This window comes from Capsicum annuum, chromosome 1, assembly GCF_002878395.1.
Source record: "Capsicum annuum cultivar UCD-10X-F1 chromosome 1, UCD10Xv1.1, whole genome shotgun sequence".
NCBI classification, from domain to species: domain Eukaryota; kingdom Viridiplantae; phylum Streptophyta; class Magnoliopsida; order Solanales; family Solanaceae; genus Capsicum; species Capsicum annuum.
This window is the reverse complement of record NC_061111.1, coordinates 1,257,033-1,279,545: the sequence shown is the minus strand read 5'-3', so window position 1 is coordinate 1,279,545 and position 22,513 is coordinate 1,257,033. Positions and strand designations below refer to the sequence as shown.

The following is a 22,513-nucleotide window of genomic DNA, read 5'->3' as shown; positions in this document are numbered from 1 at the left end:
TATGATTTTAAAAAAAAAAAAACTTCAATGGAGAAGCTTTAATGGTGATATTGTGTTAAAGAGCTTTAATGGTGTTGAAAAGAAATGGTGGTTAGTTAAATGATATGATTTAATTGTAAAATGGAGCTTTAATGAATGATTTAAAAGAAAAAAAAAAGTTTTAATGGAAGCTTTAATGGTGAATTGAGTTAAGAAGAAAGAGGGAGAGGGGGGGGGGGGAGATGGTAGGGATAATTTTTAAAAAAAAATAAATAAATAAATAAATATATATATATATATATATAAAATAATATAAATTATATATCAATTATTTTACACGTGACAATTTTTAATTGGTCAAAAAAGTCAAACTCAAGCCCTTTCACACGCCTGTGGCACGTGTATACAGGCAAAGGATTAAAATGGTGTGTTTGTAATGAAATAAAGAAGAATTGTGAAGTAATAGGTCGAATTAAAGTTTAGATATCTTTTTGCAAATCTCGGATAAGATGAGGAAGATAATTACGTATTTACTCTAAAATCAACATGCACAAAATGTTATAGTGCATATTACTAAAAAAAAAATATGAGTTTTTTAAGTAAATAATTAATACTTTGACTTAGTGTTGTGTTTCTTTCTAATTTTAGAGGTGTGCGTTTGATTGATTATTTGAACTAATTTAAATATTACTAATTATAGTTCTCAATTTTGTTAAAAAGATGGGCTAAATAAGTTTGAATTGTCTTAACAATTTTCTTTATACATTTCAGGTTAGAACATGTAGATATTAAAAATATAATTGTTAAAATTAAAATTAATAAAATGTGAAAGCAATTGACTTAAGTAAAACATCTCTTTTAAAGAGTAATAATGAAAATCATTATAGTAGGTTAAAACTTTAATTATAATATTTAATTTAATTTTAACAACTGAAACAAATAATAATAACAATAACATTTTTGTAAAACTTAGATCAAAATAAATGGAAAACTTTAAATAGATGATATAAAACAGATAAAAGAACCATCGAAAAATATGGTGACATGAAACTATGAATAGAATTGTTTTACAATTAACTATAAGTCTCGGGTCTAATAAGAGAATGAAAAAGTCATAATAAAGAACGTTTCTCCCTTAACAATTTATGTGATGCAAAATCGAATTAATTAGGATCCTAAAATGCATATCAAATATCGAATGAAAATTAAAAAAAATAAAATTCAAAGGGGAGGTCCTACGATAGTATAATTCTACATTTTACACTATCTAGAATTATCTACATATTTTTATTATCGATAATTCTTTTTTTTTTTTTCAATTTTCCTCTTTTGCATGCCATAGAATATATTCCATCTCTTTTCCCTATTCTTTTTCCCCACACTTTATGGAATGAAATATATATGTTGAAATTCTCTTTCACCTTTTTTTTTGGTATCATAGATTGTCATTGGATTACATATTCATTTTGGTCTTTAAATAACATATTCTTCCTTCTCACTTAAATTTGAATAATTTGTTAATTAATTGTATATGATTAATATTAATACATGAAAGCAATATTGAATATTAGATGTGTGTATAGGAACAATATATTCACCTTTTTTCACAAATAGCAATTGCTCATTTTGGCCAATTATAAGGTACTCACACGCCAAAAATAAAAATAAAAATATCAATGACAACAGAAAATAAACTTATACTGTCGATTTTTATAAAGAGATTCATCATCTATTATATATATATAATATAATTTTTCAAACCCACTTCCACCCTTCTAGCTCAGCCCTAGTTGCCTTGCCTCGGAAAACATGTATTCTTACATGCATTTTGCAGCAAATAAATAAGGACGGCCATACATAATAAATATATTTTTAATTCGTTTTCTGATTATCTAATCACGGACATAAGTAACAGATCCAGAATTTGAATATTATGATTTTGAGTTGAGTATTATATTCTATTACAACACTATTTGTTTCGGTGAATTCGAAATGTATTAATTAAACTTGTTTAGTGCATATTATTATATGTACATAGTCTGAATTAAAAAATACAAGTAAATAAAAGTTCCTCTTTTATTTTGGTTTTCATCTTAGATGAAAGTAATTGAGCTTCGTAAGTTATTGAATCAGTAAAATCCAAACACATTGACTAATCTTTTTTTATTTTTTTTTATTTCTATGTTAAATCTTTATTTTTAAAATAGCAAGTGACGAGAAAATTAATGAAATTACGAGTGGAATCTGTCGTAGATCCCTAATTAATATTAGATTATGGAAATGATTTGTCCGATTTATAAACAAAGATTAAGCCTACTTTAGTTGTCTTTATTATTAATGGATGATGATTAACTTCTAATACATCTTATTTTAATTCAAGATGACGATAATACCCACTAATTATCGTTTTTGGGTACTGCAAAATAGTATTTAGCAAGGTTAAATTAGTCAAAAATGTATCCTTCTTGAAACATCATCATAATAATGGATCAAATAAAAATGTATGTTAATTAAGTGCCTGCCTCAATCATGTGGAACAAATATATGTATATCTAAAGTTCTTTTTTTAAAAAAAATAAAAAAATAATAGAGAATACTAGAATCGGTTCATCAAGCTAATTGGTTGCTTATATAAAGTGTATCTTTTGAAAGTATATATTAAATTAAGTGTAATGGGTCCATGGATGGTGAAAGAATTTATCTTTTAATAATTAGAAAAATTAAGAGATGATTAAAGTTTGTTAAGCTACCATTAATCCTTAATTCTACAGCTTGACTCTTGTTCATTTTATTTTTTTTATGATGACAAGAAAATCCTTGAAGTGTGCATAGAGTGATACTTCGCTTCAGTATAATATTTCATAAATTATAAAATAGATAGATTACATTAAATAAGATTTGTGTTATAAACTCAATGTAACACACACTAAAGATAATTATCCATGTAAAAGAAAGTGACTTTTCCTTAATATTTTGCTACATATATCTACCCATAAAAGATTTGCAAAATTGGAAATCAACACATCATAGGTATAATTTAAGTAATATATATAAAAGATAAAATGAAAATTCACCCACTAGGTACATAAATTGTTGATGGTAATTGCAATGAGAAAAAAAAGACAAAAAGGAATAAAAAGAAGTTAATATAATACACAAACATGCCCATGGTGTCTAAAAAATAAAAAACATTTTTTTGTTATAATAAAATATATATTTGTGGAAGAGTGTGGGTTAATCACCATCATGTTGAAACTTGAAAAAGAGGTTACATCATCTTCAACTATATATAAATGGTCCCTTCTTTTGTCAATTTAATTGGAAACACTACAAAAACAACTTATTATTTGTGTATGTAGCCCCATCCTTGTGAATGGACACCCTTATCCTTTCAAACATTAGATTCTTAGTAGTATTAATTCATAAGAGTCACACATATCAAATGTCTATATATGTATAAGGTTTTGCAATTAATTTTTTTTTTTTTTTTTTTTTTGAAATCTCATATAAGTCACACTCTCTTCTACATAAAAGAATTAATTATATGAAAATAACAACATATATACTCAGTAAAATTTCACAAATAAAATTAGAGGAGAGTAAAGCATACGCAGATTCACAAATCATATAACTATCTTTTAAGAGAATGATCGATGTCGTCTCTGAAAGACCTTTAACTCATGTGTACCAAATCCAAGTAAGAAGAAGAAAACCGTAAAGAAAACAAAGTAGCTAACAAGAAAAACAGTGCAAAACCTACCAAAAGGAATAAGAGCAACAACAAAATAGTGCAATAATCAAACACAATACGACACTACTATAATACGATTAATACACAAAATATATATATATATTTAAAAATTTCAAGAAAATCCGCAGCCACTACATCTTTCGGATGTGTGCATCGAGTAAACCCCCCAATACACAATATATATTAACAAACCCAAACCCTCAAAAAGCACAACACAATACAATTATCTACTATAATACGACTAATATACAATAAATATCAATCAAAATCTTCAAAAAGCATGATGACACAATATGATTATCTATTATAATACTACTAATACATCATAAATACCATCAAAGTTAAACCCTCAAAAAGCATGATGGCAAAATACCCCTACCTATTATAATGTAATTAATACACAATAATTACCAACAAGTCTAAACTCTCAAAAAGCAAGATGTCCAGCGGAGCCAGCCCTCTTTAGGGGTTCGTCCGAATCCCCTTTGACGAAAAATATACTATTTATACATGATTATAATTATTTTTTATGTGGTTATAGTAAGTGTTGAATCCCCTTCGACTTAACTTTCTTTAAATATTGAACCCCTTACTTGAAATTCTGACTCCGCCTCTGATGATGTCACAATACAATTATCTACTATATAATACGATTAATACACAATAAATACCAACAAGTTTAAACTTTCGAAAAGCATGATGACACAATACGACTACCTACTGTACTACGACTATTACACAATAAATACCAACAAATCAAAACCCTCAAAAATCATGATAAATGACATAATACAACTATGTACCTACTATAATACGATCAATACACGATAAATACGAACAAGCCTAGACCCTCAAAAAGCATGATGACACAATACGACTATCTATTATAATACGACTAGTACACGAAAAATTAATAATAATAAACCTGATGACACAATACAACTACCTACTATATATAATATGATTAATACATAATAAATACCAACAAAATCTAAATTCTCAAAAAGTACGATGATACAATACGACTATCTACTATAATATGACTAATCCATAATGAATACCAATAAATCTAAATCCTCAAAAAATACGATAACACACGATGCGACTATCTATTATAATACAATTAATACTAAATAATAAATAACAATAAGTTTAAACCCTCAAAAAAAAAAACATGACAACCCTCTATTTACCTATTAATTCTACATCATAATACGCATCATCTTCTGCATCCTTTTATTAAATATCTATAAATATTTGATCGCGAACCGAAAATTGCCCTGTCTGGTAGCGAAGTCATTTTCTTGTAAAGATTGGCGTGACGGGCACACATTTTAATTGTTGAGACCTGAGGCTTAATGAGTTTCCACGTGGCCTTGTGTCCTTCACCATTCTTATCTTTTGATTTTTATAATAGTAACAATTAGATATATATACGGTATTTTTTAATCTCAATTTATGTGATATAAATAAAAGTTTATTATAGTGATAATCTAGTAAAATCACGATGCAAACAAACATTTCAAAGAAGGAATAACAACCGACAGCTGCATGCTTGAGCTGACTGCTCACTCACTCTTCTATATTGTAGTAACTTATTCAAGTGATTATGTGATTAGGAGGTCACAAGTTCAAGTCGTAAAAATAATTTTATAGCTTGTAGAAATAAAAATAAGATTATGTATAATAAATCATTTTAATTCGATCCTTTTTCGAGCTTCGTGTATAGCGGGAGTCAAGGCCGGCCACAAGATAAAGCAACTAAAACAAGTAGGGCTTTTAGCCCCCAACTATTGGAGTTTTCATTTTTTTATTCGGTATTCAATATTTATAACTTTTTGATTGGTTTGATTTTGAAACGCACAAAACCAATTAAAGAGGAAAATGCTTTCAAAATTTTTTTATTTGATTTTGAGACTCGAACTCAAAATCTCTATATTAGAAAGAATAATTTTTTTTTTTATATATAATAAATTTATAGGTTAATTTTTCTTTTTAAAACAATTGAGCAAAATAAAGAAGGTCTTTCATTAAAATTAGCTGTAGGCCATCAATTTTATTGAGTCATTCCTGACGGGAGCTTTAATGCGCGACGTTGCCTTTAATATATAATTTCATAAATAAAGTAGAAATTGGACAGTATAGAACATGAGAACATAGGGGTATCGAATATGTGATAAATTCAACACACATCAGTATGAAGTTGCTTTATAAAGAGTATTTTATCGTTTAAAATAAAATTTGTTGAAATGAATTCATATTAATCAAGACTTTAAAATAAATATCAAAATACGAAATATGAAATAAAAAAGAAAGAAAAACTATACATAAACTTTGATACTTCTAGAATTGCAGTAAGTTTACCACCTCAAAAAGTTTCTTCTTTAATTTCTCCAATGGCAACTCAATTAAAAGATGTAAAAGACAATTTCTCTCACAAATCTTAGTTGACTAGCTGTCTCTTCTTTTAAAAAGTTTATTTCTTTAAATATTCATATCATTGAAATTATAAACAATTAATTAAGATTTAGGAGGATAATCAATTAATTAATTGATCACGTAAATTTAAGTTCCAGTAATAATTACGTTGTGGCCATTACAGATAAAGCCTCCCCTTCTCCACCAGTAAGGTATTTAATTAGTTGAAATTCAACTGGTGAAATTCAGATGAGAAAGCCATCATTTTCATTAGGTGAATGAAGATTGCCTTAATAATTATGAAATTAAAGTTCATTAGCATAAGCTTTTTAAAAGTAACTAATTCTTATACATACAAAGAAGGAAGTGTTGTGAGCATTATAGTGACATTAATTAAGTTAATTACTATGTTTATTCAATGGCCATTAAAAAATACTCAAAATGATAAAAGAGCTAGCCATTTTCTTTGTTATGAATGAACATAGCCATGAATTCAAGGTGGATAATGACACATTTGCAAATTAAGTTAGCAAATTATAATGTGTCAAACCCATTTTAGTAGAAGTAGAAATATAAATTACATAAAAGGAAATTAAAATAATAAATAATGGTCGATCAATGATAACTGAATATTGTTGCTCTGCCTCTAATACTAATCATATATTCGTTGTGTTCGATTTTACTTGTCATTAATTTTCTAATTTGATTTCTACTTTTACTTGTCATTTTTGACATATCAAGAAAAGACAACTTCTCTTTTTCTATGTTATCCTTAGCATTAATTATTTTTTCTTAAAATTAATTTCATGATACAATATAAACATCATTTAATAAGAGTACTAGGGTAAAATAGTCATGTTATTATTTATTTTTTTGATAGATATATCCACTCAAAATATAACAAGTAAGATCGAACTGCGGGAGTATTTAATTACTTTCCCCAAATCCAACTCATGCTTTATTATTCTGTTCTTCATTGTGGCCTCTAGGCTATTTTTCATTTATAACAGTGTTATTTCTTTTTTCTTTTTTTTGTTTCTTATTCTTCTTTGTGTGTTGTTATTGCAATTTGCACATTGTACAACAAAAATTAGTTGGCCATGACATAATTTCAAGTTTATTAATTAGGGCTGCTACTTCGTCATTTCCAAATTACCTTTCTAAAAAGGAGGCCTACCACCAACCTTTTGTCTTGTTTTGGGAAGTTAGACATATAGGCTAATGCCAAAAACACAATGGGACCACAAAATATGTGTCTCTAGATTTACTTGTACTATAGTCATAAACTTAGGATCAAATTCACAATTATATTATAATAATAATGACCTTTGACTATTGATATATCTTATAGTACTTCATATTATTTGCTTTTGCTTATTAATCAAGAAAAAAATTGGAGGTTTTGATTCTCAGCATAACTCTGTATCATTGTATAGTATATCCTTTGAGATAACAAAAGTTTTATGGAGTAAAAAGTTTGAAAAAAAGGATTAAAAGCTGAAAGTAATGGGTGTTTGGATTAGCTAAGTAGCGGAGCCATCTTTGCTTTAAGGGGTTCATTCGAATCTTTTTCGATGAAAAATCATACTATTTTTATATGATTAAAAATATGTTTATGCATTGTATCTTGTTCTATTACTATTTCTTATCTTATCTTATATTGCTTTATTTTGAGTCGGGGTCTATCGAAAACAACTTCTCTATTTCATATTTAAGGTAATGGTATGAACTGCGAACACTTACTCTCCCCAGACCCCACGTGGTGGGAATATACCGAGTATAATAAATGTTGAACCCCTTCAATTAGTTCGTATATATATATTTCTGAACCACTTTAATGGAAATTCGGACTCCGTCACTAACGCGTTTCTACTAATTTTATGGATTGAAGCAAAGGCTAGCTTGCATTAATTCATGCAACTTGCAAAGGAAAAATCATTCTCATGATAGTAATTAAAGAACGTTTTTTATCTAAAGAATCACTCAACTTTGTCAAAGTATAACCAAAAAAATCACAGTGGAGCAAACAAATAAGACATTTTCTTTGATATATACTTCAGTAAGTTAGAGTACCTTTGGTGTTTCTTGGGCAAAGTTGAATTTTATTTTCCTTATGAGAAATAATTTATTAACTTTGATACAAGTTATAAGACCATACATGAACAAATTACCCCCCAAATAATCGAAAGTTACTAATTTGAATTCATGCCAAATAGATTCATGTATAAAATAACTTATAATACTTAATCAAGGTATGTTTCAAGTTCCACTATGAATATAAATTAACAAGTAGGCACGGCAAGATTACAGCTAAATAATATTTAATAAGGTTATGATAAAAAGTAATTAGTACTTGATCAAAATTTAAGAAGTTGCTAAAGCAATGTCAATTTTTCACAAAAAAGACATATAGGGTACACGTAAAGAACAATGGGTGAGTGGGCACAGCAATTTGACCTTTTATATTTCGTTTCCTCTTCTTTATATGTCACAAAAATTATTATATATAATAATGTTAACCATATATTCAACAAACAGAACTGAAAGAAAATATTTCGAATAGATCCTCAACAACAACAACATATTCAGTATATTTTCACCATATAGGGTCTGGGCCCTGGAGAGAATAAGTGTATGCAGCTCATATCACTACCTCAATTGTGAGATTGAGAGGCTGTTTCCGATAGATCCTCGGCTCAAAATAAAGCAATTTATAATAAGATAAAGAATAGAAATAGAACAACATACAATTAAAATTAGCACATTCAATAATACCAAAAGCAAGATACTCCAAATATATACACCAAAACAAACAACATCCTAACTCAGACTAATTAACCTTCTACCCTAATTCGCCTCTTCCACAACTTCCTATCCAGGGCTATGTCCTCGGTAAGCTGAAGCCGCTCCAAGTCATGTCTAATCATCTCTCTCCAATATTTCTTCGGTCTACCTCTATCTCATTTGAAACCATCCCTAGCGAACCCCTCACATCTCCGCAGTGGGGCATTCGTGCTCCTCCGCATCACATGACCGAACCATCTCAACCTCACTTCCCTCATCTTGGCTTCCACCGAAGCCACTCCCACCGTAACTCGAATAACCTCATTTCTAATCCTATCTTTTCTAGTACACCCACACATCCATCGAAGCATTCTCATCTCCGCCACCTTAATTCATCTTCTGACTGTGGGTCATCTTAACAGGCTAACACTCCACCTCAAACAACAAAACCGATCTAACCACCACTCTGTAAAATTTACCTTTCGAATAAATCATCAATTAAATATATATTTCATGTTATTTTATGTACTTCCAACAATTGTTGGACCACCATGGAGTAGGGGTTAGAATAATATCTTCCATAAAAGAATCAAAATTTGATAGTTGCCAAATTGGCATCCAACAACTTTGAGAAATCAAAATCAGAATTTAAAATCTCTTATGACTTCTTCCTGAAGAAAACATATTATTTAAAAAAAATAAATCCCCAAATTAAATAATATGTTGTTTAATTTATTTTTTTCTTCCCTTTATTTTGGAACTCTTAGTTCATTTTAATATTTTGCAATTTTAATTGAATAAGTCTAGAGAATCCATGCTTATCTATAGGTATTATATTATTCTACTAATATATCAACTTGACTACTAATATAAATTCCCATAACAAGATATCATTTTTTTTCTGGATGATCGCGATGTGGTTTAATTTTTAATTTGGAGTAATTTTCTCACATTTATTTTGGTACATGGGATAAACAATGATAGGTAGATATCAAATTATCATATTGAAATTGAATTTTTTGATATTACAATATTGGTATTATGATATATTTTGTATGCCATTTTTATTTTTTTTTGGTAAGTTTTTGTACGGCGTTTGGTAAAGCATTTCAAAAACTGTTGGTATTCGATAAGAAAATTAAACTAATTATATTATTTAAACTTTGAATTTTAAGTACTCTATCTTGATTGAAATGCCCTATTTATGTAATTGATCAATGAACGAAATTGCTTGTATTTTCTTTAAATATTTCTACTTGTTTAACAGTTTAAGGTGTTAGTATATATGACATAAATTGAGATATTTTTTAAAAAGTCAAGATTATAATTCTCTATCATATCATTATACGTAGAAAATCGAAGTTAAACAAATTATTATTACAAATGTGCTTTACCACAGAATATCGAAATTGAATTAAAAACACCAAACCATACCAAATAAATTTGATGATAATGATATAATATTTTTAAAAAACAAAATTACATATTGTACCATACTACCATGTCGACCCCTGGATTTATATATTGCTAAAAATTTACCTCAAGATCTATTTAATTCTTAAAAAAAAAAAGTTTAAGCAATCTTAGAGAAGTCGGCTGTTAATTATAATAATTAATCGAAGTGGTTCAAACTTTTATTAGTGCGTCACCACATCACTTGGTACATTATTATTATTATTATGAAAGCTGTTTTTTTTTTTTTTTTTGACAGAATATAATTTTATATAGTCAAACATATTTATTTGGAAGGGGGTGGTTGATTATGAATCTTCATTTTTCTATAATTATGTTAATCATGAAACTTATGACAAAGTGGAGTTGGCGGCTGAGCTGTTGAAACAATGACAATAACTAATGGATTCTATATATGTTTTTTAAAAGATTTAATGATAAAAATGCATTTAATTTTTTTTATTTTTTTATTTTGGAGTTTTATACATAAAAGATGGTGATATTTCAGGAAGAAAAATTAATGATTGATAGTAGAGGTATTTTGATAAATAGTTGGTGATAGTTTAGATAGAAAACTCACATGCTTAATAAATTTAGATAGATATGAAACTCGAAAAATCAAGATATATAAGATGTGTTTGAGCTTATAATTTTAAAAATACAACATATTTTTAAAATGTTGTTTGATCCAAAAAAGTGTATTTCGTCCATTTTTTCGAACTCGAATTAAATGAATTGAATTATGAGTATTAGGACTGTAGATGTTATTCCTATTATAAATGCATTTTGCATCATAGGATAAATGATAGTGAACAATTCCCAAGTTTCAAATATAAAAAGTTGATAATAAAAGTAGAAATTTTTGAAACGTTCTATTTATTTACCAATCAAAAGGTTGATGAAATTAGCTTTATTCAGCAGTGAAGGTTCCTCTATCAACATATTTAACTTTAAAATTTTAAATCAATTAGTTGAATCACAAAACGAATATGAGATGTCGAGTAAAAACTCTTTTAGTGGGAGTTGGTTCAATTGTTCAACCTACTTAATTTGTCCAAATGTGTGACAAACTTGAGTGTTAGAACTCAAAATCATCAAATTGCAAAAACAATTTTGAAGGACTCGAATGGGTACTTGACCTTTTATTATTTTACACAAATAATTGTTAGCAATGATAAAGATATTTAACTACATCTATTGTAATAGTCATTTGATTCATTTTGGATCTTGGATTAATAAATACTTTGTTCAAATAAAAATTACTAAAACAAAGTTTTTTGCTTATATGCACACGCAAAATAGTATCTTCAAGAGAATAACTTAAAATAATAAAGAGATCATAATTCAAACTATAGTCTCACGAGTTTGAACCCTAGCGATCTCTTGATTTTCGATTCTGAATCCTAACTATCACGTACCGCAAAGAGAGTACTTCGTATGAACTCATAGCAATAAGAAGAAAAGATTTTTGATGAAACATAAACCATTCTCCATCCAACTAAAAATAAAAATCTCTCTCTATATTAAAATTAATAATATAAAATACTTTATTTCTTAAGAAGTGAAATTCAAAAGAAAATAAAAGAAAAAAAATACACGATAGCTACGCAAATCATAGTAATAGCGCGAGCTAGCCACATTTTATTCATGTATTGAAAAATAATTACTATTGTGAGTTTCAAATTTACGACAGTATCAATAAAGCCCAATAAAGCCAGGCCCAATCTACTGGCTCCATTATACCAAACAAAACCCGAAATTCCCATTCAATCAGATCAACAATTTCAATCTTCATTTCTCTGGTAATTTCCAATTAATTATCATGCAAATCAATTTTACTGCAGTAATTAATTCCAATTTACTTGTTTTTGTGAGAATTTTTAATTTTCTGTTCGTAATTTTGATATGTTTGGATCGATTGGAATTTTATAATTTTATTTTATTTTTTTTGGTTTTGAAGGGTTTATAAATATGGATAGTGAAATTAAGAATATCAAGAAGTGGAATATATTGTATCCAGTTTATATAAATTCGAAGAAGACGATAGCTGAAGGAAGAAGAATTTGTGTGACGAAAGCTTGTGAAAACCCTACCGTTACTGAGATTAGTGATTGCTGCAACTTCCTCAAAATTCCTTGTGCTATCGAGGTTTTTTTAATTTTTTTTTTTGGAATTTTTTATTTGTTTGTTGCAAAGTTTATATTTTTATGATTATTTGTATGTATGTTTGATTGTGTTTAAATTTTGAGCCGAGGGTCTATCGGAAACAGCCTCTCTGCTTCTTTAGAGGTACTGTTATGGACTGCGTACACTCTACCCTCCCCAGATCCACTATGTGGGAATATACTGGGTTTGTTGTTGTTGTTGATGTTTGAGTGTTTACTTGGCCCTATGTAGATAATAGGGGAAGAGAATATATAAATGAAAATTACTGACTTTGCATTGATCCCGATATACAACAATGTACCTTTGTGGAATCACACAAGTGGGGTCTAGGGAAGGTAGAGTTTATGCAAAATATATATACACAACAATTACTCAACTTTGGGTTGATCCCATTATACAACAATGTACCTTGTGGAATCACACAAGTGGGGTCTAGCGCAGTGGTGAAGTCAGGATTTTTGTTAGGGGGGTTCAGAAGTAAACATAAAAACTAATCGAAGGGGGTTCAACCTCTACACTTGGCCGAGGGGACGAACCCCCACGGCTAGATGTAGCTCCGCCCCTGGTCTAGAGAGGGTAGAGTTTACGCAACCCTTACCTCTACCTTGCAGAGGTAGAGAGGTTGTTTTTGGAGGACCCTTGGCTTGAGTGTGGTCGAGGTTCGTTAATTTTTTAGTTTTGATTTGCTTGTTTGAAGATTATATTTTGTATGGGTATGTATGTGTCTGTTATAACAATCAGGAAAGTATGCATTGATCCCAAAATAGTTGGGGTAGTCGATATGGGTCCTCTGTATTTATCTGCCGTAAGCGGGATCATTTCATTGGAATGCTAAAATAATTCATCTTTAGAGCTCACCAGCCTCCTTGCTTTTCTACACAAATACATTGGCGTAGGTACATTGACCCAAGGGTGGTCAATTAAACATCATTCGTTGAAAAATTATATTGTGCATGTAGAAAATAACCGTATATAGGTCAAAAACAACGTATTAGAGATATGTACTAAAGTTTTGAACACCCTAAGCAAAATTTCTAGCTTCACCACTACAAAATACGAACATCTATCCAAAATAATAAAACTATGGGCGCCCAAGGGTGTGGCCTAGACAGCTAGATTCAAATCCCAGCTAGATTTGTGTTGGTGGGAGGTAGAAAGTAGGAATTAGACGAGGTGCATGCAAGCTGTTCCAAATGCCATTGTCATTAAAAATAGAATAATTTGAATAACATTACTAGTGTAGTAACAGCAACTAAGTCCTAATCCCAAGTTCCCAACTAGTTAGTATCGCATATATTCTCTTTTAATATCCGTGGTGTTTGGGCCAACTTGTGCACACCTTGACTAATTCCATAGGATGCCGCCTCCCATCAGCGATAGGTACCATGTAACTCTGTCCACCAAGTTTAGAATAGATGGAACAAGTCACCTAGTGTTTTGTCTATGTTAGGGTTTGAACTTGAGACCTCATGGTACTCAACCCACTTCATTGATGACCAGGTCAGACTCTAGGGTGCATTTAATATTGTGTATGTGAACCCTTTGGTTTCATTGTATTTCATTTTATTTTCTTTAGGGCAACAACAGATAAAGAAAAATTGGATAAAGAAATATGCAGAGATTAGAATTTTGAATAACAGCTGGAATTGACCACTCTTTCTAAGTTCTCTAATCTCCTGACCCTGGTAAAGGCATTTATCAACATGTGATTGGTTGGGTTAATATTTAGTCGTAGCAGAAAATTTCTGAATTTATTTTATTGCTTCCAATGAAATTGATGGTAAGTAAGTCAAAATTAACTTACTCGTGCAAAATAAGTTATTGTGGTGATGTCTGATCCATCCCTAGCCCCTTAAAGACGTGATGGCAGTTTGCGAGCAATACTGTTTTAATGTTTTCTGAACTATTGAATCAGTTAACACGTAAGATTGAGTTAAAAAAAACTTGTTTATAGTTATATTCTTATCGGTTGTAACAGCTTGATAAGGCATATCCACGGGATTTCATGCAAAGAGGAAGAGTGAGAGTTTTGCTGAAGCGGGAAGACGGAACCCCGTACAATCCTGTCATTTCTTCACGTAAGAAATTGCTTCTCTGGTTTTCTTAAAGCTTTTGGCAAAACCTTATAGTTTCATAACTTCTTGAGTGACTTCATATTTTGCTTAAACTCTCTTTAAGTTTCAAACAATAATATTGTTCAACTTATATGTAAAATTGTCTGTGCTCTTGAACTGTGGAAAGAAGTCATATGGATGAAAATGCTAAATATTTCACATGGAAGTGAATACCATTTATCTATAACCTAAAATTGTTCTACACCATTTTTGTGAAGCTATAACCATCATTCTTAAATGATGCATATTGGGAAATGCTTTCTTGTTATTTTTTGACTTAATATTCTAAATTGGCTGTGAAGGAGGAATATCCAAGCAACTCCTGCTAGTATAAATTATTTTTGGATGGATTCAGTCGACAGCTACACACTTCTTGTACATGTCTTGTTACACCGACTTGGTTTTTGTTCATGAAACTTTTGTCTTATAAACCTCCAGTATATGAGGCTTTGTGCACATGTGGGGGTTGTTTTCAATTATCAGATACATCGTCATGTTTTGGAAGAAATTGAGTAACACATCGGGTGGGGGTGGGTGTCTTGTCGGGAAAAGAAAATGGGATGCATTCAGCGTTAAATGATGGTTTTGGTGGTATTTGCGGATATTTCCTTGTTTTTTATAGTTCAGCTCGTGTAACTTCGTGTCCTTTCTAAAGCTTAATAATTGAACCGGCACTAAGACTTTCTAGGCTTGTATGTTGCAGGGAAACAGCTGATGGTCAGTGTTGCAGAGTTGGTTCGAAGACATCCTAATAGGACTAAGAAGCAGGAGCCTGCAGCCTCTTCCGCAGCTGGTTCGTCAAAGTCTGGCAAGGGAGGTAAAAAGAAGAGATAGTTTCAGGCGCCGACATCTCAATTTCTTCAGACTGTTCGGAGATCTTAGATCTATTTCTCTCGGAATATTTTAGTCCTTCCCTTTTTACTTGATTTTGGGAGTTGACGTTGCAAGGGACTTGCAAAGAAGAGAAAGGATGTATGAGCTATACAAGAATGTGCCATATTTGTATCATTGATCCAGACATTTTTGTTGGTTTTCCAGACTAAACTTAGCTTGGTGATTGTTAATATTTGCTTTTGATTATAACTACTATGCTTTAATCCTAAATTAGTTAGAGTTTGACAATATGGATCAATCTCTAACTAGTCAGCATTGATGATATGGGTGATCAATCACTATCCACTTTCAATATGAGCTACTGGCACGAGCTGATGCTTCATCTTGTTCGGTGACATTGAAATGCCAAATCGCGCAATTGCTCCATTTCTCTTGTGGTGAATCAATGAATCTGAGTCTCCTCACATCCAGCTGGAACGGTGTTATCTTTTCTTTATCGGGGTTTATTCTCTATATGCTCTGTGATGAGGATCAGCAACTTTGGATTATAAATTGTAACGCAATTAGCTGAAGTTCTATTGGAAACAATCTCTCTACCTTTGACGTGGGGCTAAGGTCTACATATCAAGAAAAAGCAATTTGATGAAGAAATGATGAAAGTGAAGAAAACATGCCAAAATATTATAAAAAGCATGACAAATCAGCCTGCGAAAACACAATCATATAGTAACAAAAGTCGAAGGACAAAAAAACAACAGTGCCAGAAGTTACCAATTGACAAATTTGGCTCCAAATCTATGACCAAAATGAGATGCATTTATTATATTGTTACAAATACAGCTCTATGTGACATTTTAAAGGAAGGAAAAAATTAGACAACCTTGTATGTATAATGTTGTGCGCGACCACATAGGCCACAAATCAACCAGCCATGAATCAATCAATGTAAACAAAATGAATCGGGCAATCAGATCCGTGTAATCCAACTTCGAATAGAGGAAAAATTGAGATCAGAATCCTGGACCCAGCATGCTCCGTGTTAAAGACAACCCAACGGGGTAAGATCTGTGAATCCTCATTTTGCTAGCAACTGGACCTTTGGCAAAATTGTCACCGAGATCTTTTCCTTCTGTACCAGTAACTGATTTTGGTGGCACATTTGATTCATTAGATTCGACTATGAACTCAAGCCCCTAAATTAAAATACATATTGTGATTAGACCTTGTGAACAATTTAAAGGACGATAAAATCCAGAAGGTTCAAGTGAGTCAATGTACCTTCACAGAATTTTCCTTGGGCGACACCTTTGATTGCTCTATCAGCTTTGTCTCGATGCCCTTTCCGAAATCCCAATTGACAAAATAAGAATACATCTTTATGTTTTGAAAAAGTAAGACAATGAAGGACTAATGGAATATTTGCCCAAAAGGAGCCAGCAAAATGCAGTTCCAGTTTAATGCATAGCCAACAATTAGGAGTAACAATACACCAAAATTTCCAAGAGATTGTATTTGTTCTGATTAACAATCAATTAGCATCATATATCATGGAAAGATGACAAAGTTTTTCTTAGCACTAGCATAACTACAGTTTTATGGTTTAGGTCAGTTACCAAGTCCTTTTTCAAGTAAATCTTCTAGGATAATTTGCCAAGCACCAAAGGAGAAAGTCAATGTTCCACAGAATGGAAAAGACACAGTGATGGCCATTGATCACAACCTTAATTGGAAATGCAAACACTCATTCAAAAAGCAATGGAGGAAAAAAGCCTTAAGACGCTGCTTGTATGCTTAATGGGAGGAAGAACGCAAATAGAGAGAAGGAAAACAATAGTCGAAAGGCTTTCATCTATTAATATAAAAGTACCTGAATAACTTTAGTACCTTGACCATCCTTAATTCCCCCAGCAACTTGGCACAAGTACCACAAACCAGAATTAGTCACATCCTGTGGGGTTGGAAAATTAAACAAGCACAACTTGTTATGCAACTGCAATAGTAATAAACAGAACATAGGAAAAACGGGCAAAAAACATGTTGCAGAAGTATACGGATATTCACCTGGTTACTCTCAAAAAGCTCAATCTTCCCTTCCTGCCAAATTGAGCAACAACTGAAAGATTATAAAATGACTAGCCAGCAGATTTTTTACTAGAGCTGCCATATTGATACAATTTGTCAAGTAAAGCACTCACTAATCCAGACACCATCTCATAGATTGAATTTATATCAAAACCAATTTGATTTAGATTAGCCTTAACGTCTCTCACCTGCATAGAGAAAAATCTGATGTTGAGCACTGACAAAAAAAGTCTCGATACATAAAGTCTATGACTAAGATATTCAAGCAAGTAGTCAATGATAATTATTTTCTGGCCTTAACCTTCATCTCTAAAATATATATTTTCTTGCCTCTAGTTTTACATGCAACCACAAAATTCAGATCGTATTGGCAAGTTCCTCCCCAGTAATTTTCTGTTACACATCTCTCAAATTCTGACAAAGCACTTGATAGTTACCTCGTTTCCCTAGTGATTCCTTTCTCACTATAACTGAGACAGAACTTAATATCTTTTTACCTTTAGTGAGCTGGTGTGGAAACAGGACTTACAGGAGTTATTTCTCCCACAAGAAAAAAAGAATCCTTCCTAATACATCAATGTTAAAAGGAGAAGAGGAAGAAATCTTAATTCCCCTTACATCATTAGTAATAAGGTTTGACATCTCAATTTGCTCATCTAGCTTCCAGTCCAAGTTTTCCAGCCTCTTCGTCAAATGTCTTCTTGTAGACTACAAAAGAAATAGAAGTGAAAACAGTGTGAGAACAGTTATTAGCATATATTACACATATAATCCAGGAAACTGCTGATAATTATTGACATACAGCCAATGCCTCAGATACGTTCTCCAACTGCTTAGACACAGATGCAACAGCATTCGCCATATTATGCTTTGTGACATACATTACATCGGAGAATGACCAACCCTGTGAAGAATTAGGAAGAGCATATGTGATTCATAACAAATATATAATAAATATCCTTGGGGTGCCAAAAGATATAAGCTGCAGCAGAGAACACTTGCCTTCCACTTCATGTAGCAATATCCCATCGCCCCAACTGCGGCAGCTGGAAGAATGTAAGAACCATAGCCCCCTAAAATAGCAAAGGCTCGTAACCATGTCAACTCTACTTCAACTGGATCATCCATATATGAAGGACAAGTAGGGTATTTATATTCCTAGTATTCTAGCCTCAACTGGGGCAAGGGTGCTCTTTGATGAGTAATAAAAGAGTGCAATATTGAAGAAAGGGTAGCAGAAATTAAGGAAATATTCCTCTCGACTAAGGAAGAACAAAACAAACTGGATTTAAAGAACTTCCACAACTTCCACTTTCATGTTGAAAAAAGGCATCGTAATTGGAGAAGTGTTACATAATTCAAAACTTAATTATCAGGATCCATTTAAGAAATTGCCATCTCCATTCTAGAGAATTCAGCACTGGCACTAAGACAAGACACTCAATTTAAAGTGAACATAAAAAGACACAAACATACCACTGGAGGAAGAATCCTTATTGAGAATAGTAATTGGATTTGATATGCTCATCTCCCGAATCTCTTGTGCTAATTGTCGAATCTAAAGGCAACATCAGAACCAAGAAAGGCGTTAATGAGGTAACATGTGGAGTTATACAAGAAACATGCTAAGTACTTGTTAATTTAATTTAACATAACATTAACATATATCAGTAACTTTGTCTTGCAACTTTTTTCTTCCTTGGATAGGTAATATACATAGAGGATTCCAATTTGTGGGAATACATGGGGTCTATCTACCTCACCCCTGAGGTAGTGGTACGGACTGCATACACTCTACTCTTCTCAAACCCACTTTGTGGGAATACACTGGGTATGCTGTTGTTTGCAAGATGGTACCAATGAGCTTCAAATTATATTTTATGATAACGATATGACATAGCTAACCAGCTTCCCTAATCTGTTGATTATTTTCCCCCTCTACCCTCTGCGACTAAATCTGAAGTACCATATAATATAATGTATTGAATAAAATTGTATGCTTGTTACCTTTATCTTGTTTAATTTGGTTTTCCTTCAAAACATTTAGACAAGTCTACTTAAATACGCATGAGATAAATGTAATTTACTAACAAAAAAGCTAAATGTAATACCTGAGCTGCTAGAAGAGCAGTGTCATATTTACCAGGTGATGTCTCAGCTGCATTCACACCATTTATCACCTCCTGAAGCTGTGAGATCAGATCGGATAATCTTCCACTCTTCAATATTACTGACCCAGTCAAACCTACGCCACAACCAAATTAGTCACGCTCCAAACGGAAAAACCTATAGAGATTTGAAGGAACTATTAACTCAGATCAGAACTGCGACAAAACTTGAAGATGCCAATAATCTAAGACTGCATTCTCCCCAACATCTAGTATCATGTCTGAATCCTAATAAAATTTCTGCTCTAGGATAGTATTAAGAGTAACTCCACCGTTGAGGTCCATCAGAGAAACTGCAACACGAATAGAAAAGTTTGCTCTGATCGTAAGATCCTCGAATCAGCCACAATAAGTTGCTCGGACTCTTCAAAAATGTCTATGGGTGCTTTTCGGGTCCTCCAAAAATAGTGTATTTCGGAAGGATCCGACACGGGTGAGGCAACATTTTTGGAGAGTCCGAGCAACAAACGATTACCATTTGTGGTCCATTCTCTCTCTACCCTGCCTGGGAGGGAGCTTCACCCCACCCCACCCTCTTTAAAGCCTTCAAGACCAGATATAAAAGATGTTCAGATCAGAACTGCGACAAAACTTGAAGATGCCAATAATCTAAGATTGCTTTCTTCCAACACCTAATATCATGTCTGAGTCGTAGTAAGGTTTTTACTCTAGGGTAGTTTTATTATTAGGAGTAACTCCACCGGGGTGGGGAGGGGAGGGAGGTTCAGTAGAGAGCATGCAAACGATAGAAGAGTCTGTCACGTAAGATCCTCGAATCAGCCACACACAACTATTATATGTGGTCCATTCTCCTCCTCTTCCCTGCCCGGGAAGGGAGCTCGGCCTCCTATTTCAGTTACAGCTTCCCCCATCCTGTAAAGCATTCAAGGCCAGATATAAAGGATGTTCATTATAGTATTTTTATGATCCTCGAATCAGCCACAAACGACTTTATCTGTGGTGGCAGGGAAGGGAGCTCGGCCCCCTATTTCAGTTACAGCTTCCTCCCTCCTCTAAAGCCTCAAGGCCAGGTATAAAAGATGTTCAGTATAGTATTTTTACTGCCAGCATAAAAAATAGCCTATTATCAACTGTCAAATACCTTATTAACTTAATACAGCAGAATGAATATCGAAGATTCATATAACTCGTAAAGTTGCTTCCATGTAACCAGGAGGTCACCGGTTCAAGTAGTAGAAATATAGTTAATACTCCCTCCGTTCCTATTTACTTGTCACCTTTTTAATTTACACATCCCCTAACAAAACCATTAACTAGATGGCAATTTGACTACATTATCCTTATTTATTAGTCATATCTCTCCATATTTTGGAAACAAACAACTAATTATGTCTGGTACAAGTATATTAAGCAACATCTAATTTTAGTAAAGACGACAACTTATTCTAGAAATAAACTTAGCTGCAAAATAACCTTCTAGTAGATCAAAGTTCCAAATTATCAGCTGAGCTAACCTAATGAAATATAAAGTAATCTAACTGTATATATGTATTCACCTGCGCCGACGAGTATAAGTACTTTCGAAGTTGCCACGCCGGTTTGCATCGCCATGTTGATGGTCGCCGCCGCCGCCGGTGGAGGAGGAAATTGTTGAATTTTCAATATCTCCGGCGAACTTAGACCTCTTCTTTTTTCTGGAACTTACACCTTTATTGAGTGCTTTAATTGTTTATTTAATTAAATACAAAGTCGTTCGTTATGCTAATAATGGTTTAGTTACACAAATTTGCCATCGTCTGAACCGAAAGTTACTGGGATTTATTTCTTCTTTTTTAAATTTACAGTTTACTGTCAGGACTCATGAGAAAGTTGGAGAAAAACTTGAATAATTTTTATAATATTTTGATTTCAACTTTACACGTTGTATATTTAAGATCATAAAATTTAATGGTATTTTGATATATTTAACTCAACTTTAGTTAAATCGATAAGATTCAAAACCTCTGTTTATTTTCTTAAATTTTATATTAAGTTAAACTAATTTAATCCTTTTGAAAAGAAAGAAGTAAATATTTTTTTTTATTTAGAGGTTTCGCATTCAAATTCAATGTTATACCTTGGTATTGAAAAACTTTAATCCAAATTTGAATTAGTTATTAGTAGCTGACGGGTGCTAATATTACACTTTTGACAATATGAGATTCGTTTTAATTTATTTTATAAAATTCATTCACAAAAATAAAGAGAGAAAAAGAAAATTGCGAAATAACTTCTTGCCTAAATATATTTTTGTTATTATTATTTTATTTTTTTGGAGAGCTTTCAATTGATTTCGTTAATGTCTCAAACACAAAATCTTATATTTAGAGGTGAGAGATATTTACGTTTGAACGAACTCATTATCACATATTTACCTTAAAAGTTTAGCTTTTTATTATTTTAGGAATATTAAGGTGGGAATTTTCCTAAGTGAGTTCATTTTATTTTCTTCTTTATTAATTATTAGGAAACACAAAATTGTATATTGATGTAATGTAAGTGTAACGTATAATTAAGTTGCAACTAGCATGCTAAATTACACTATTTATTATTCTGCATAAATACGGATGGTGATTCATTTAATTTTTTTTCACAGAAAAATTACTTTATTTTAAATTTATTTATTTTTATTCTCAAGCTAATACTAATTTATCAACATTGAAGAGTTTTTTCTTTTCTAAGTTTCATATTCAGAAAGGTTATGCTTCTTTCGTTTAAAATAAAAAAGATCTATTTTAATTTGACATAAAGTTTTAAAAAAATAA

General features: G+C 31.5%; 2 protein-coding genes across 4 annotated transcripts; one reads left to right on the top strand and one right to left on the bottom strand.

Moving 5' to 3' along the window:
* The first annotated feature begins 12,028 nt into the window (after positions 1-12,028).
* Positions 12,029-15,747, top strand: LOC107864009 (signal recognition particle 19 kDa protein). Of its 2 annotated transcripts, none has more exons than XM_016710260.2 (4): positions 12,029-12,186; positions 12,345-12,532; positions 14,529-14,628; positions 15,368-15,747. In XM_016710260.2, exons 2-4 carry the CDS (start codon positions 12,356-12,358, stop codon positions 15,496-15,498), a joined length of 408 nt encoding a protein of 135 aa, XP_016565746.1. In that variant the 5' UTR covers positions 12,029-12,186; positions 12,345-12,355; the 3' UTR covers positions 15,499-15,747. The 2 variants fall into 2 exon arrangements, with proteins under 2 accessions (XP_016565746.1, XP_047269866.1); XM_047413910.1 differs by lacking the exon at positions 12,029-12,186 and adding an exon at positions 12,189-12,254.
* A 547-nt stretch (positions 15,748-16,294) lies between these two features.
* On the bottom strand, positions 16,295-21,566 carry LOC107864001. 2 transcript variants are annotated; one of them, XM_016710242.2, is made up of 11 exons: positions 21,266-21,566; positions 19,692-19,825; positions 19,057-19,138; positions 18,583-18,653; positions 18,383-18,484; positions 18,199-18,288; positions 17,694-17,768; positions 17,560-17,592; positions 17,366-17,446; positions 16,777-16,836; positions 16,295-16,691 (listed from the first exon to the last, which is right to left on the bottom strand). In XM_016710242.2, exons 1-11 carry the CDS (start codon positions 21,318-21,320, stop codon positions 16,509-16,511), a joined length of 966 nt encoding a protein of 321 aa, XP_016565728.2. In that variant the 5' UTR covers positions 21,321-21,566; the 3' UTR covers positions 16,295-16,508. The 2 variants fall into 2 exon arrangements, with proteins under 2 accessions (XP_016565728.2, XP_016565736.2); XM_016710250.2 differs by having other exon boundaries at positions 17,383-17,446; positions 21,266-21,492.
* Positions 21,567-22,513: the final 947 nt, after the last annotated feature.

What these genes read in the sequence shown, in the direction of transcription:
- LOC107864009 (XM_016710260.2), top strand. Translation starts at nt 12,356, where the DNA reads ATGGATAGTGAAATTAAGAATATCAAGAAGTGGAATATATTGTATCCA. An exon ending in AAATTCCTTGTGCTATCGAG is followed by an intron (nt 12,533 to 14,528) that starts GTTTTTTTAATT and finishes CGGTTGTAACAG; the next exon opens with CTTGATAAGGCATATCCACG. An exon ending in CAATCCTGTCATTTCTTCAC is followed by an intron (nt 14,629 to 15,367) that starts GTAAGAAATTGC and finishes TGTATGTTGCAG; the next exon opens with GGAAACAGCTGATGGTCAGT.
- LOC107864001 (XM_016710242.2), bottom strand. Translation starts at nt 21,320, where the DNA reads ATGGCGATGCAAACCGGCGTGGCAACTTCGAAAGTACTTATACTCGTC. An exon ending in CAAACCTTATTACTAATGAT is followed by an intron (nt 17,769 to 18,198) that starts GTAAGGGGAATT and finishes TTCTCTATGCAG; the next exon opens with GTGAGAGACGTTAAGGCTAA. An exon ending in AAGGTACTAAAGTTATTCAG is followed by an intron (nt 16,837 to 17,365) that starts GTACTTTTATAT and finishes GATTTCGGAAAG; the next exon opens with GGCATCGAGACAAAGCTGAT.